Source organism: Trichoplax adhaerens, genomic scaffold, assembly GCF_000150275.1.
Source record: "Trichoplax adhaerens TRIADscaffold_7 genomic scaffold, whole genome shotgun sequence".
Lineage (NCBI taxonomy): Eukaryota > Metazoa > Placozoa > Uniplacotomia > Trichoplacea > Trichoplacidae > Trichoplax > Trichoplax adhaerens.
The window spans coordinates 4765331-4779444 of NW_002060949.1; the positions used below are offsets into that span (position 1 = coordinate 4765331).

The 14114-nt window shown below is 30.5% G+C and overlaps 1 protein-coding gene across 1 annotated transcript; it reads right to left on the minus strand.

Annotated features, from left to right (window-relative positions):
- Positions 1-1409: 1409 nt before the first annotated feature.
- On the minus strand, positions 1410-1787 carry TRIADDRAFT_27448 (uncharacterized protein; the record flags this gene model as incomplete). The annotated part of the gene is made up of 1 exon (XM_002114432.1): positions 1410-1787. A coding segment is annotated over one exon (378 nt), but the record flags the coding sequence as incomplete, so codon positions are not given.
- Positions 1788-14114: the final 12327 nt, after the last annotated feature.

Sequence of the window (14114 nt, forward strand, 5' to 3'; positions counted from 1 at the left end):
TTTCTGTAATCTTTTAAAAAGCAAGCGAAATTACCGCATCGATGTTTGTATTAGCTGATTATGTCTTTGCATTAAAATATTTATGTTGATAAAATCATCGGGTATACGTTTCTATCGCTGATTAAGACCTTTGTTTTGATTATTATTGATAGGTTTGATATTGAGAAATCAAAATATGAATCATTGTGTCTATTTTCAATGCTGATAACTAAATCCATGAGTGCTTTCATTGACTGAAAATTTAAGCGAAACCGTCTCTTTTATATGCATATTATCAATTCCTACATGATGCCTTGCATTAAAAGTTTACATCTCACTATATAAATACCATTTGCATTTATGGTAATTACGCAAGAGAAATTGAATCATAGTAACTAAGACAAAATCGGCTATATCTATCCGCTTGATGGTAAAAATGATATTTCCGATTTCTATAGCGGATAATTGTCTATATCTTAAAATCCATGTTATGATTGTATCGTTTTTTGTAGCTTTTAATCTTAAAATCTGTATCTAAAACTACCATCATACTTTAAAATAAAAGTTATCATGTTAATATTATAATCAGGCGTAATTTCTTGTTCTAAATAGGAATTACCGTATAATCTCAATATTATTATTATAAGCTGCATATCCTATCAACAGTAGGGATACAATAACCAATACGGTAGATATTATTGAAGTGGATATGCAATATGGTGGGATTAGTTATTTCCTGTAGAGAAATTATTACCGGTCATAAAATTACTATTTAAATTACTACCACCGATACCAAATGCGGAAGTTGCTGAATTCATGCTGCCTGGAGCAGAATTGAAACCAGCGCCAGCATTAAAGCCAGTTATTCCCAAATGATCAGACATTTGGCCAGATGATGTTGGATTCATGAAATTTTGTGATGAAAACATTGGATAATAAGGTGCGTTAACAGCGGCTACTGCTGCCTCACTTGTTACCACTGATGATTGATCCATATAACCTGATGATTTAGACATAGCAAATTGTGAAGGCCCCCCTAATGGTGGTTGCATGCCTTGTGCTGAATGATTGATATTATAATGGCCGGCTGTTGTCCCTTGTGGTGTATGATATGGTAAGTGAATTGCTTCGCCATCATGATTAGGTATAATATTACGGATAGCAAATGGATGATTAAATCCATGAGCTGGTTTATAAGGATGCATTGAAGTTGGGCCACCACCTGCGGCTGGATTTTGCGATGGATAAGTTGGGTATTGTGGTTGTGGTTGCGGTAGGATAGCATTATGTTGAGAACGTGGCATACTTAATCCTATGTTCACATTGGGTGGTTTATGCTGTTGTGAGTTGGGTACTTGTTGTTGCTGGCCTAAACTATTTTTCAAGATATCATTGGAAACTAAAGGTCCACCACTTTTATTCTTATCAATTTTAAATCTTTTTTGACGTCTTAAATAGCAACCATTTTCGAACATATTACCCGAATCAGGATGGAGTGTCCAGTAATTACCTTTACCTGGTTTATCCGGTGAACGTGGCACTTTAACAAAGCAATCATTAAAGGATAAGCTATGGCGAATTGAATTTTGCCAACGTTGTTGATTTTGTCGATAAAAAGGGAATAAATCCATAATAAATTGATAGATATCACTTAATGTCATCATTTTATTAGGGGATTGTTGGATTGCCATGGTGATTAATGATATATAGGAATAAGGGGGTTTAGCATATTGATTGCTATTACCACTTGCGTTACGTCGTGAAGTTTTATCTTTATTGCCAGTTTTATTACCACTACCTTTGCCCATCATGGTACCATTGCCGTTAGCATTTGGATCACCCATCACGACACCAGCGGGAGCATTTGGATTACCTCCGTGTTCGACGCCAGATACAACTGATTTACTATTAGTATTTGCATTTCCTCCAGCTGTTGCGTTCATTTTCTCATCGATCATATTTAGAAATTCCGTTTTGAAATAGTTTGGAGCGTTGCCTTTGGATTACTTTATACTAGGTGTACTTTTTCTTCTTGTAATCAAATTCTTGTATTCGATTATCAATGTTACTAGACTATTGATTAGCTATTATGTGCTCTATAGCTAATATTGAAATGATCACTTACTGTTGAGAGAAAAAAAAAGTTGTTAAATTATTTGTTAATCCTTTTCATTTCAACACAACTTGATGTGATCTTTATGTAAGCAATAATACTAACAGTTGCAGACTAATCGAAATCTAATATGATTGTTATTTACCTCCTTTTCTATTGATGCTTTGACTACTATATTTTTTTATCTTTTGATATCTGCAAATAAGTTGATTTCTTTTTTTCTACTTTGGTTTGGTCTCGCTGAATCAACTCTCTCTTTTTAAAATAAAAATTTTTTTCCTTCCTTAAAGCGGATATGGTAAACCTTTAGTGTAGAGATAAGGATATTATTTATGAATTTAAAATAGTGGACGCTTATTAGGTTATTTTATCGAGAGAGAGAAAAAAGAAATTAAAGTGGAAGTTTAACACTTTTAAAGAATGCCTCACTGTCATAAATAGCGCTTACTACTATGCTACTAATAATATACAGTAAAATAAATCATTTCCTCCCTTGAACAGTAACTATTTACTTCTTGGATGTAATTTAGTCGGCCTAATAAAATGTATGAGAAAATAAAGTCTTTACTGTTATACTAATACAGAATAAAAACTTCATTGTGAAAAATTGGAGTAAAAGAAAGAACAAGATCAACAAAAATAATATTAGTTTAGATCCGGTGATGTCCATTTATCTCAATTGATTATTTCTTCTTTATCTATTGCTTTGATAACACTTTTCTCTGCCATATTATGTTATTTATCCATCTACTATCATTTACTCTAGTTATTTATCTACTAATATTTTTTTTTATCTACATTAATGTATAGAGCAGTTTCTTCATTACTGTTATATATCAGACCATAGAACAGGTTAAGATGGCTCAATGGCATGCTATCGCATTATGAATATCAAAATCAATGATAAGTTAATCCTAATATGGGAGATTGATATATTACAACATAATAATGGTGTCGATATTGAGGCAGTCTAAGATGACTTAAAAAATTAGAATCAATATTTTTATATCGATCTCCTTTTTTCGTTTTACTGTTACAAAGAATAATTGTCAAACATATTCTCTCGATCATTATTTTTAGTTATCATATGGTCAACTGTATGAAAAATTTCAAGCTATTTTCCGGGGAAAATACAAAAAAAATGACGGGGAAAAAAATCAGTTGAAAAATTAAACAGAAATGATGATCGATCGAGTTAAGGGTGCAAAGGTAGTCCTTCCAAAATTGAAAATAAAATAAAAAAAGATGATTAAATTGTTATGTATAATAGATAGATAAGTCCAATATTTTTTTAATAGGTTTATTTTAGCTTTAATTTATGATTACTTGACCAATATGCTTACTTATTTAATATGATTGCTTGTCTAATGCAATTGATATCATTTTAATTATCGTTTCTATGTATGTATTTTTTTAAATAGGTTGCAAGTGATATGAATAATCAAAGTCGAGTAAGATATAAAATCAATATTATAACAAAATAGATGAGTTAAAGTTTGTTATAAATTGAGCAAAAGTTTGCCTATCTCTAATAGCTTGTGTGTACAATTCAAGGGTAAAGCACACATCGTTAAAATAGGGATAAAAAAACAAGTCGCATTTTTCATGTCCAAATATTTCTTTTTAACACGACGTGGTTACATTTATCAAGAGAAAGGAGGCGGTAAATCAAACTCTATTCTTTCAAATTGGAGAGTTTGGGCAAGACTACTACAACTAGTGTGCTATTACAACGTGTGTATCCTATGTTGTCGATGGATAGAAAGTTATACTAAGGAGGGATATGATGAAGGGTAGACTAATTTTAATTTCTATTCTTTTTTTTTTCGATTTTTTTTACCTTATCTTGTTCTTTAGGCTAGTGAATAAAATTGCAGATGTAATATGCATGATTGAAAAACAAAAGACACCAATTAATGATGATACTAAGGAAAGTAGGGATAGATAGGTCTCTGCTCGGTCAATATTTCAATAGGAAAGAAGTGTGTGTAAGAGAGAGAAAAATTGATTCAACTGATCCACTATTTCACCTGGGCATCACTTAGGGGCAGATGTTGGCGATAAATTGATGAAGGATTTTTATCTGGTCAAAATCATCATGATGACTATGTCGATGGAAGGATAATGATGATAATTGGATAGGACTTAGCTTATCGATCATGATCAAGTGATAAGACAAGATAAACTTTCTTCCTATTTAGAAACACTTTCTTTATCAACATCGATACGGTTATGTACTTATCAACACAGAATAATTCTAACACGTTGTCTATACCTCTCTGTCTACAATAACTCACTCTCTCTCTCTCTATGTATAAATAATATCTATTTTACTCTCTCTATCTCTATATACACAACAAGATAACAACAACATTGATTCTACAATTTCCAAAACTCACTAAATAGCGTGAATATCAACATGCAAATGATGGTCCTCTAGCTGTGTCGATCGATGTATATTTTTGGGGGAGATTAATTTATTTCTTTCCCCTTATCGTTTTTAATGATCATCAAAGATGATCGTATGCTATAGCCATGGATCGACTGTTGGCAGATGATCAAGTCGATAGCGAGCTAATCGATGACAATCAATGACTTACTTGTGAATAGTTTCTTTTTGATTCTGTTTTTTCACACAGCGAGGGAACTATCTGCAATGCAATTTCCTTGACTGTCGTTGTAGACTACAAGTTATTTCGTTTTGCTAATTGGCCTTTCCTTTCTTGCTAGCTAACTAACGCTGTTGTTGACCTACTAGGTGTAGCAACTGTTCTGCAATGCAACTTGCTGTCAGTTTTTATAGTAAATACTTTAATTCGATGCAATCATCAAACTCCGCCTCTTCCATTCTTCTCTATTGAGTAAGCATCAAAGGTTCACACCATTTATCGACCAACATCGGGATAGAAAGAAGGGGGGGGGGGGAGATCCTGTAATGGCGGGTCGATTACCGCAACAGAGAGAACAATAAGGATAGAATGATTATTATTGTAATCAATACAGTACCTACTCCTGTTTCGATTGTCATTATGATAAGTAGAGGGTGGGCAAAAGTAGTACCGGTAGCAAAGAAAGTCAAGATGGAGAGAGCGATGAAAAGAATAAGCACCTTTGAGCAGATAACTAATTATTCATCGTCAATCGTTCTATTACAGAATACGATTGGATTCAAAGTTATTGTACTCTCCACCAGTTGGCAATACTACTCTTCTATGCTAATAGCGGAGGCAGGAAAAAAAGAAAAAAATTTCAGTTTGATGAGCGGGCTATTGTCTTTCTTTATTAAATGGGCTACCTATCAAAAAACAGCAAGAATCCATATACGCGTCCATGGAGTGGATAATGGCTAAGAAAGAGAGAGACGGGAAAAAAAGTAATCTTCTCATTGATCCTAAATTGGGTAGGCTATCAAGTCATAATCCTATCTATCCATTTTGAAAAAGCAAAAAAAAAATAAATATCTAAATTGAATAAATTGGATATAAATGATATCAAATGAAAACATCTTGATCAAAGATGATACTAGTCATTAAAATAGACGTTTTCCATTCCATCGCATGGCATTGACAAAAAAAATGTTATCAGTATAAATTGTTTTCAATTGACATACATCAGGTCTCATTGTATTTTTGCTTTTCTCTTCCGTATTATATGATAAAAGAGAGGAAGTGATGATCAAAGATACAAAATATATATTATAATAAGAAAAGATTGTAATTTGAACAGTTGGTAATGGAACGTAAGTTATTGAAGATCAAATTCAAGCACAACACTAGCAGTTATGCCACGATACTGTAGAATACTGTCAAGATTGCAACAACGATCATCATCAATGGAGAGAAAATGGAGACGATAATGATTAGTTTTGTAGATGTGCCAGTTTTTTGAATTGTTGTCAATTCAATTCTTTTTACTGATGGTACTCCTGCTAACCGCATTTTAACGATCTTATGACTAGCATAGTAGAATTTGTGCTTTCTATTAAATAGGATAATGGAATAAAAAAAAATAGCAAGATTGACTGTTAATCATTGATCTATTGAACATGACCACTGTAATGGATATTTTTTTTGTTGTTATTTCTTTCCATCGACTATCACACAAAGATCAATGAGCTTGTCGATAAGGATAGATAATCGTTTGGTTCAATTAAATTGTAAATTAGCCTGTGTCATCATACGGTCAATTAAGGTATCCTATACACTTGCAGTTAGAGCATCGTTTCCAAAAAATGGCAAAGCTGATGCTTCTAAGGATAAACATTGACTTTCTTTTGCTACCTTTTAACACCATCATTTGCAAGCCCTAGCTACTCCATCCTATCGTTATTCTACAATCATTAATCAATCAACTCAGAATCAATGGAGAGGTATCATTAGTTGGGATTGACTTGAATCAATTGCCGTTATCTCAATATGATATCATGAACAGTCATCCATAGGCATTGTTTGACCATGGGGGGGCCCTATTGTTTCAAGCGACCACGCACGTCATGGACAAGTTCATACTCTACAGCAACCGTGTTCCACACGTCAACCGTAGAAGACGTACTGTACTCATCCAGGTCAACGTTCATCCTGATCAATAGTATTCTTTTATTCTCCCGCTCAATTTAATTTCACTGTAATTGAAAAAATTTTTTCCTAGTGAAAAATGTGCAAAAAAATGAGCAGAAAAATAAAAACCAATATTGTCATTCCAGGATCATTTTTGGGTCGGTTAAAAATGAAGCGAGCACTTGGTGATATATTGGAATAAAGTGGTAGGAAAATAAAGCAATTAAAGCAAGAGTAATAACTACAACAGTGAATAATGACCTCTTGCTGTTAGAAAAGAAAAAAAAGAATAATTATTGAAATAACTATCATTAATCTATTAGCAGGAATAATAATGAGATGATCGATCATTATAATCATCCCTTGTTATGATGTCATTGATCCAGTTTGCTACCACAGACAAAAAAAAAAGAAATGCTATGATGGATGGCATAGCTACCGTAGCATAAAGCAATACCGATTTATTTGAAAATGATTTGGAAAATATAGTCGGCAATTCATTGATTGCTTCCTACTCGTGTCGATGATGATGATTTATCTCTCGGTAGAAATGGACAAATGATTAAAAATAAAAAATGATTTGAATGACGTAAAAATAATAAGGGGGGGGGGAAAGAGAGAGAAAAAGGAAAATGGAAATGTTGCTGAATAAGGATAATAGTCATGATAATAAATCAATCACAGATGGCTACTGCTGGATGATTGATTATCATCTTTGAAAGTTGTATCTTAATGAGGCGCCATACTATGAATGCTATAGTGAAAAGGCAATCAATAATGGTGTCTGTACGTTTAGAGTCAAGCCAATGCTGGTTGCTACAGTTGAACCGAAGACAAAGTCAATTCACTTTATCCACTAGTACAATTAAAAATTTAAAAAATTGAGACTGCTAATATAATAGGCTAACGTTGTCGCTAACGATATCAAAATGATTTCAGGAAGTGAATCAATATGACTATCCAATGTATTTATCAGCATCCATTTAGACTTTTAGACTAGACCATTTGACCATTGTTGTTATAAGCTCATTTTTGACAGAGATCAATTCAGTTTTGTCAAGTTGTATGCGCTATCAATGAATAATGGTACCAATAGTTCGATCACGTATTTGGGTTACTATCGATTTTTCCCTTTTAATTCATCATTAATCGTAAGATAACTTTCCCTACGTCTATGTTACTCAATCTATCTATCAATCTATTCATTTTTACTTTACTTTATCGACAATCATTGATGATAGTTGATTTTCAGGAGAAAAAAAAATCATGTAGATGCAATGACTAAGAGTTGATCAACAGTCAGCAGTATTTCTCTGCCTCTATTTTCACCATTCAAATTGTTGTTGTATTATCTATAGCATTGTTTTCACATCGCTCTTGAATGTTGTATCAATATTGTAAAGCTTGACAGGTAATGTATAATAGGATTCAATACTATATGTTGGTAAACTCTTGATATACAAAATGTCCACAGTAGATTATCCTCTAATCAGTCAATTCTACTAATATCAGTTGACATGTGCATTTGATTGCAAGCTTATCTATTTTATCCTATTTGTTGTTGTTATTCTATTCCAACTCATCTCTATGTACATTGTGTCAAGATGTAGACAGTAGTGATCAGTCGATGACAATAGTAGCTCATTTAACTATCGGCTCTGTTACATCATCTATTAAATATCTATTTTAGACATATTTTATCCTCATTTTAAATTGTATTGATCATACTTGAAAAGTGAAGTTGGATAGAATAGTGATAGAAAGTGTATTGAAAAGATTAGAAAGCAAAATGCAAGAGATAGAAATTTAAAAAATTTTTTTTTAATTAGATAGAATGATTGATTTCATTCAATTTATTTTTACATTATTTGATTCATCTAGGATTGGATAAAAAGAAGCATGCACACAGTTCTACATACTCAACACATACAGTATACAAAAAGTAATAGTATATAAACATTTAGGATAAATAAAACATCATTTGATCCAGATAGATGAGTAAGAATTTCAAAGAATTAAAAAAATTCACCTTGATTCTATTATGAATGCATTCTTTACTGGCTAATTTATCTATTGTGCTATTCTTTTCTCCATCCGTTATTTATCTCTGTTTCAACTCTAATTTTCCAGTAAGCAAACTTGACTACTGTCTTGGTTGATCAAATATAGATATTAGCCAGTGGACGTTATTGGTAGGCAATGCTGTAGACAGATACAATTTGACAAATTAAATTTTAGTCATATTGAAATCCTCGTAGCTCCTATCACTCGACTTCATGTCATCGCTCCATTTTTCTCTTGCATATCAACGCATTGGGATACAAGACGATACTGATAGCAAATTATAATTAATTATCGATATTTTTTTTTCCCCTAGTTGTTGGATTCATTATTAATATTTTTGTTTTCTCAGGTTATTATTTTTCTCTCTTTAATTTTTATTTATTCTCTTTTTCCACGAACTCATTATTCTTTCATAGACTTTAGTCGAAAGTCATTCTATAAATCTCCCCTAATTTCTTTGTCTTCGTTTTCTTTAGCTTTTTTACTATTATGATTATTATTATCATCATCATCATCATCATCATAATCATCATCACTATTAATTTCTTTTTAATATAGCATAATACCTGGTCTAATTTTATATTCGACAGGGGTTATCTAGTATTGATAGGGACCTGTTTTGTTGTTTTTTTGTTTTCTTCTGTGGGCTGGACCAGCAATTAACACGGTAAACAGTCCTCCAATAGCTATTGAATGGATATATTCTCTGGCATCTATGCCAAATGTTCACGTAAATATATTCTTATGTATTTTTATTCCAATTTAATCATTTAATCATCACGTCAACGATTTTGATACAACTAGAACGCGCATATTTTATTTTGAATATAACTCTATTTCATTCTTTTGATGGCAAATCATAATCAATGATGGTATAGGATGTTAATGGAATAACTTGTACACGAGTTGGTGTACTTCCGAAATGACATGTGTCCAAGAATAGGTTATTGCTATAAAATTAATGACGGAAAGATGGCCAATTGTCTATTATAACAAAACTTCCATATCCATTATTTCTCATATCGTGCCTAATCTCTCACAAACGCGTCTTATTAGACCGTCTTTTAGGATTGATTAATCGATAAATAATTTGGCTTACTGTACCTATTTTGAATTCAAAGAATTTATTCCATTGCTAACCCATCGTTCTATTTTCATAAGTGATCATTTCATAATTACAAATTTTAGTCATCTATACAATTTGCAAATCATTTGCATATGACTAACATTGATCTTTTCAAATCAAACAGAATTCCCTGTAAGGATATTAATTTAATATCTATGCCAATACAGCGGATTATCCATCAGTATGACAATTTGTTTTAATTATAAAAGAAATATTTCAAAGTAATTTCTTACCTTGAATTGATTACATTAGTACTTATATTATCATACTTGATTGTTTAATGTAGTAGTAATAATATTGAACAGTTAATCTCAACTGAAGATAATACTAAACTGCAAATCATAGAATAAGATTGAGATACGTCAATTAAGGAATGATTATAACAGATTGTATTCTATTACCGAATATATGCAGTAGTATTGCAATAGTTTCGGAATAGTACAAAGTGGATCTTTTAAAAATTATTTAATAGCATTTGATCATGTCACCAATTGTCATTAATTTTTTCTTGATAACTTACAGAGAATTTTCAATGAAAAAATATAATTTATGCCTAACTGATGTGTGAGTTCTCATAAGGTTTTAGCTAAAATATTTTTGAAATTGAAAATTTAGTTGATAAAAAATAGCTATCAGCAAAAATTGGCTACTCAATCTTTTTCTACCCGACATTATTAAAGTATATTTTAATCCACCGTTATGATTATTCGTAGTCACTATCAACTAGCTACTCATTATTATCCTTATTCAATTGATAGAAAACTTCTAATGTATTAGATTAGATACCCAAAAGATGCTATTAAAGTAGATAATAAGCGATTGTATTGTAAGATAAAAATTAAACACGTATTGTGATTGAAACTATTGATATTTCTATTAGCATATCAATCATTTCTTTTAATCGGCTGTTAAGACAGAAAGATTGCCAACAATAACCCAGCTTGCACTTGCTAAAATGATATCATTCATTAATTGACGTCTTTCAAAACATGGCATTAATTAAAGCGTTAAAAATAAAATAAAACACTATAGTTAGCAATTGAATCAGATGATTTTATCAATCTGTGATGGAGAAACTTGACCTTATTGATTTTGAATCCAAATTTAAATTTATGTTATTTGGACTTGATAGATGATTCGATAATATACGTATTTTTCAAAGTTGATTATTAATTAATTTTATCCTCTTAAACGGTATATTTTTTATTGATTGATTGCTATCACCTCTATATTATATTTGACCATTATATCGATGTATTTAGTAGACATAGTAAGCGACAATACTAACATTATCTGCTCTATGACAAGCATTTAAACTAGATACAACTTATCAGTCGATAAATTTTGATAGTACTCTATGTCAATAGGCTCAATGTATAAAAAAATATTGATCATCTTTGCATTTACACTTATTCGGTTTAAGTAGACATATCTAAGTCGATGATGTATGCCTACATACTATGTATCATTTATTTTGAAAAATAATATTTAAAATTGACAACTTTGAACACCGCCAGTCTATATACATTAAGCACTAATTTCGATCTACCAACTTGTCCTGTTATGTGATATTGTTGGATCAGCATCAGTCTAGCAACGTAAAATCAACATAGTAATGATGAAAGTTGGAGCGACAAATAGGATAATTATATAATTAATCACAATGTTGTACTTATTAAATGAATCATCATTAGATAATTAGCCCTTTTAAAATTGAAATACAGAGTCTGTTAGTAAAATAAATGTAAATTGACGATGGAAAAAAATTAATTTTTTTCTCTTACATTGTGTGTTTAAAAACATATTGAGCCAGTGTACAGCATCCATTACTTAACTAATAGGTTATCGACAAGATATCAATTTAATCATCAAGGCGTGGCTAAAAGAACGACAGAAACATCTGTACTGGCTGACAGTAGAAAGACGTAGAATTGATATGGTTAATGTATTCCACACTATGCTATTATTTGTTGTTGTCTTTTTCATTTTGAAATCATCCATGATCGTCATATTGAATGTTGGGTATTTTTACTTTCGACTATGTCAATCAAATTGAACCGTTCAGCACCTGTGAGGTCTTTGTTTGAGCAAAGTATTGATCTTAAATTCGTCCATATTTGTTTTCCTTGCTATATACAACAGAATATATAATTATTATTGAACGTAGATCAAATCTCATTAATTAATCGTTACAGAAAATAAATATCAAGATTACTATATATATACAGTATATGAGTGTGTTATACGCAAATTTATATTCAATAAACTAAACTCAATCGTATGCATGTTGTGCTAATTTAGGCACATTATACACTATCTACAGCATAAGCAAATACCGTGCCGGTAGCTCATCACAAACATGATATTGAATAAACTGTTCGATTAGAATCAAAATATAAAATGGGATGATAGTTTTATAATAGAATAATCAAAAACTGATTGCATTCTATCATATTTTCGTATCTATTCTTAATAATATCATAACCAATTATAAATATGACAATCATATGCGGATATGAAGTACTAATCAATCTAATATTATTCAACACTGCTGTTTCGGACAGGATTTTAATCAGTTGGTAACGATAAAAGAGATTATTAGCAAGAGAATGATAATTTAAGTTATCTATAGTAATGGAAATTCGGTATAATATTCCTTAACCAGAATTATCTTAGCTTTTCAACTTGTAAGTATTCTCATTAGAAAGGAAGAATGGTACCAATTACATAAGATTAAATGTAGAAAATGGTACTTTGTTTTAAGTAAAGAAATAAATTTAAGTTTAGATGTTACATTTGATATCTTAATCAATAGCTGTGAGTCAAGCTTTTAAATAATTATGATCTAGTAAATAGACACTTTCACATTCACACCAGAAAGAAACATATAGCGTAAATAAAAGTATAAACAAGGAACAGATAGAATATAAACAGTAAACTTGAAATTCAGATATGATGTTTAATAGTATAATACAAAAGAATACAGATAGTCTGTATGAACTGGTGTTTCAGTATCAATACAGGCTTAGAGTTGTAAATATCATATTAAGATAGACATATGAGTTCAAAATAAAATCTATAATGGAAGAATTTTTCTAGCCATGACAGCTTGCGACACTTTTAAATTATCTATGATTAAAATTGTTATTTTTCAAAATCGGTATCGCTGATCTATCTTTGATTTATTATAATTACTTAAAAATAAAAACTAATAGTAGGATAACAGTTTAAATACTGTAGTTATCATTAAGAAATAAAAAGCTAAGAACAAAAGGGCTAAATTAACGAAAGAAACAAAGTACTATCTTTTCTCTATAAATAAAATTTATATAGTTAGGATGAGTATAGAAATCATTATTGACGTTTATTCTTCGAGACCATTCGTATTATGTATATAATTATGGTCATATGCTAGGATAGAACAATATAAAATGTGAAGTACCTAACCAACAATGGATTGTTATTGATTAAAAATGAACAAATAACACCCGCTGTAAAACAACAGTTGAGTTTTAAATTTAATTGATCACTCAAACTGTTTATTGTCTATATTTTCATTCCATGTTGTACATCGAGGCTAATTATGCTAATACCCTAGATATCATTATTCTACTTAAAGAGATATACAAAAAAACGTGTCTTAATGCATTCTAAATCATAACAAATTCGTACATTGTATGACAGTAATATTAATTCCGAATGTAGAGGTTATCTTTTGGTTTAAGTATCATAAAATATTAGTGGAAGATGAAAATAAGATCCAATAATTAATATAAAATTTTAAATCAAGATATGATAATATTATACAGTACAAAGATCAGAGATTATGTCTGATTAAAAATATTACTCTTAAAGTCAGGAAAAATAAAAGTTTTCACCGTTAGACTAGTTCCTGATGATTCTTGCAGTATCTAATCTAGAAATTTATTGCTAATTGTAGAAGGTATCGGTATATTAATTGAAAATAAAAATAGAAGATTCTTCAGATTTTCTTTCTTTAATATGTTGGTTTTGTCAACTTAGTAGTTTCAATCACTTCAGTCTTCATTGCTCTCGTGTTACTAAAGTTTTTAATAATATGAAGGAATTAAAAACTAATTTTTATCGATGAAAATTCTGTATGAAAGATTAATGAACTGCGAATCGATTCGCAGTGCATTTATTTAATCAAATATAAATTATACTGCTTCAAAATTATTAAAATAGTAAATATATTTAAGACAACCTTTAAATACTGTACTTTATACTAAATGATTGGATGGTTTGAAGATATATC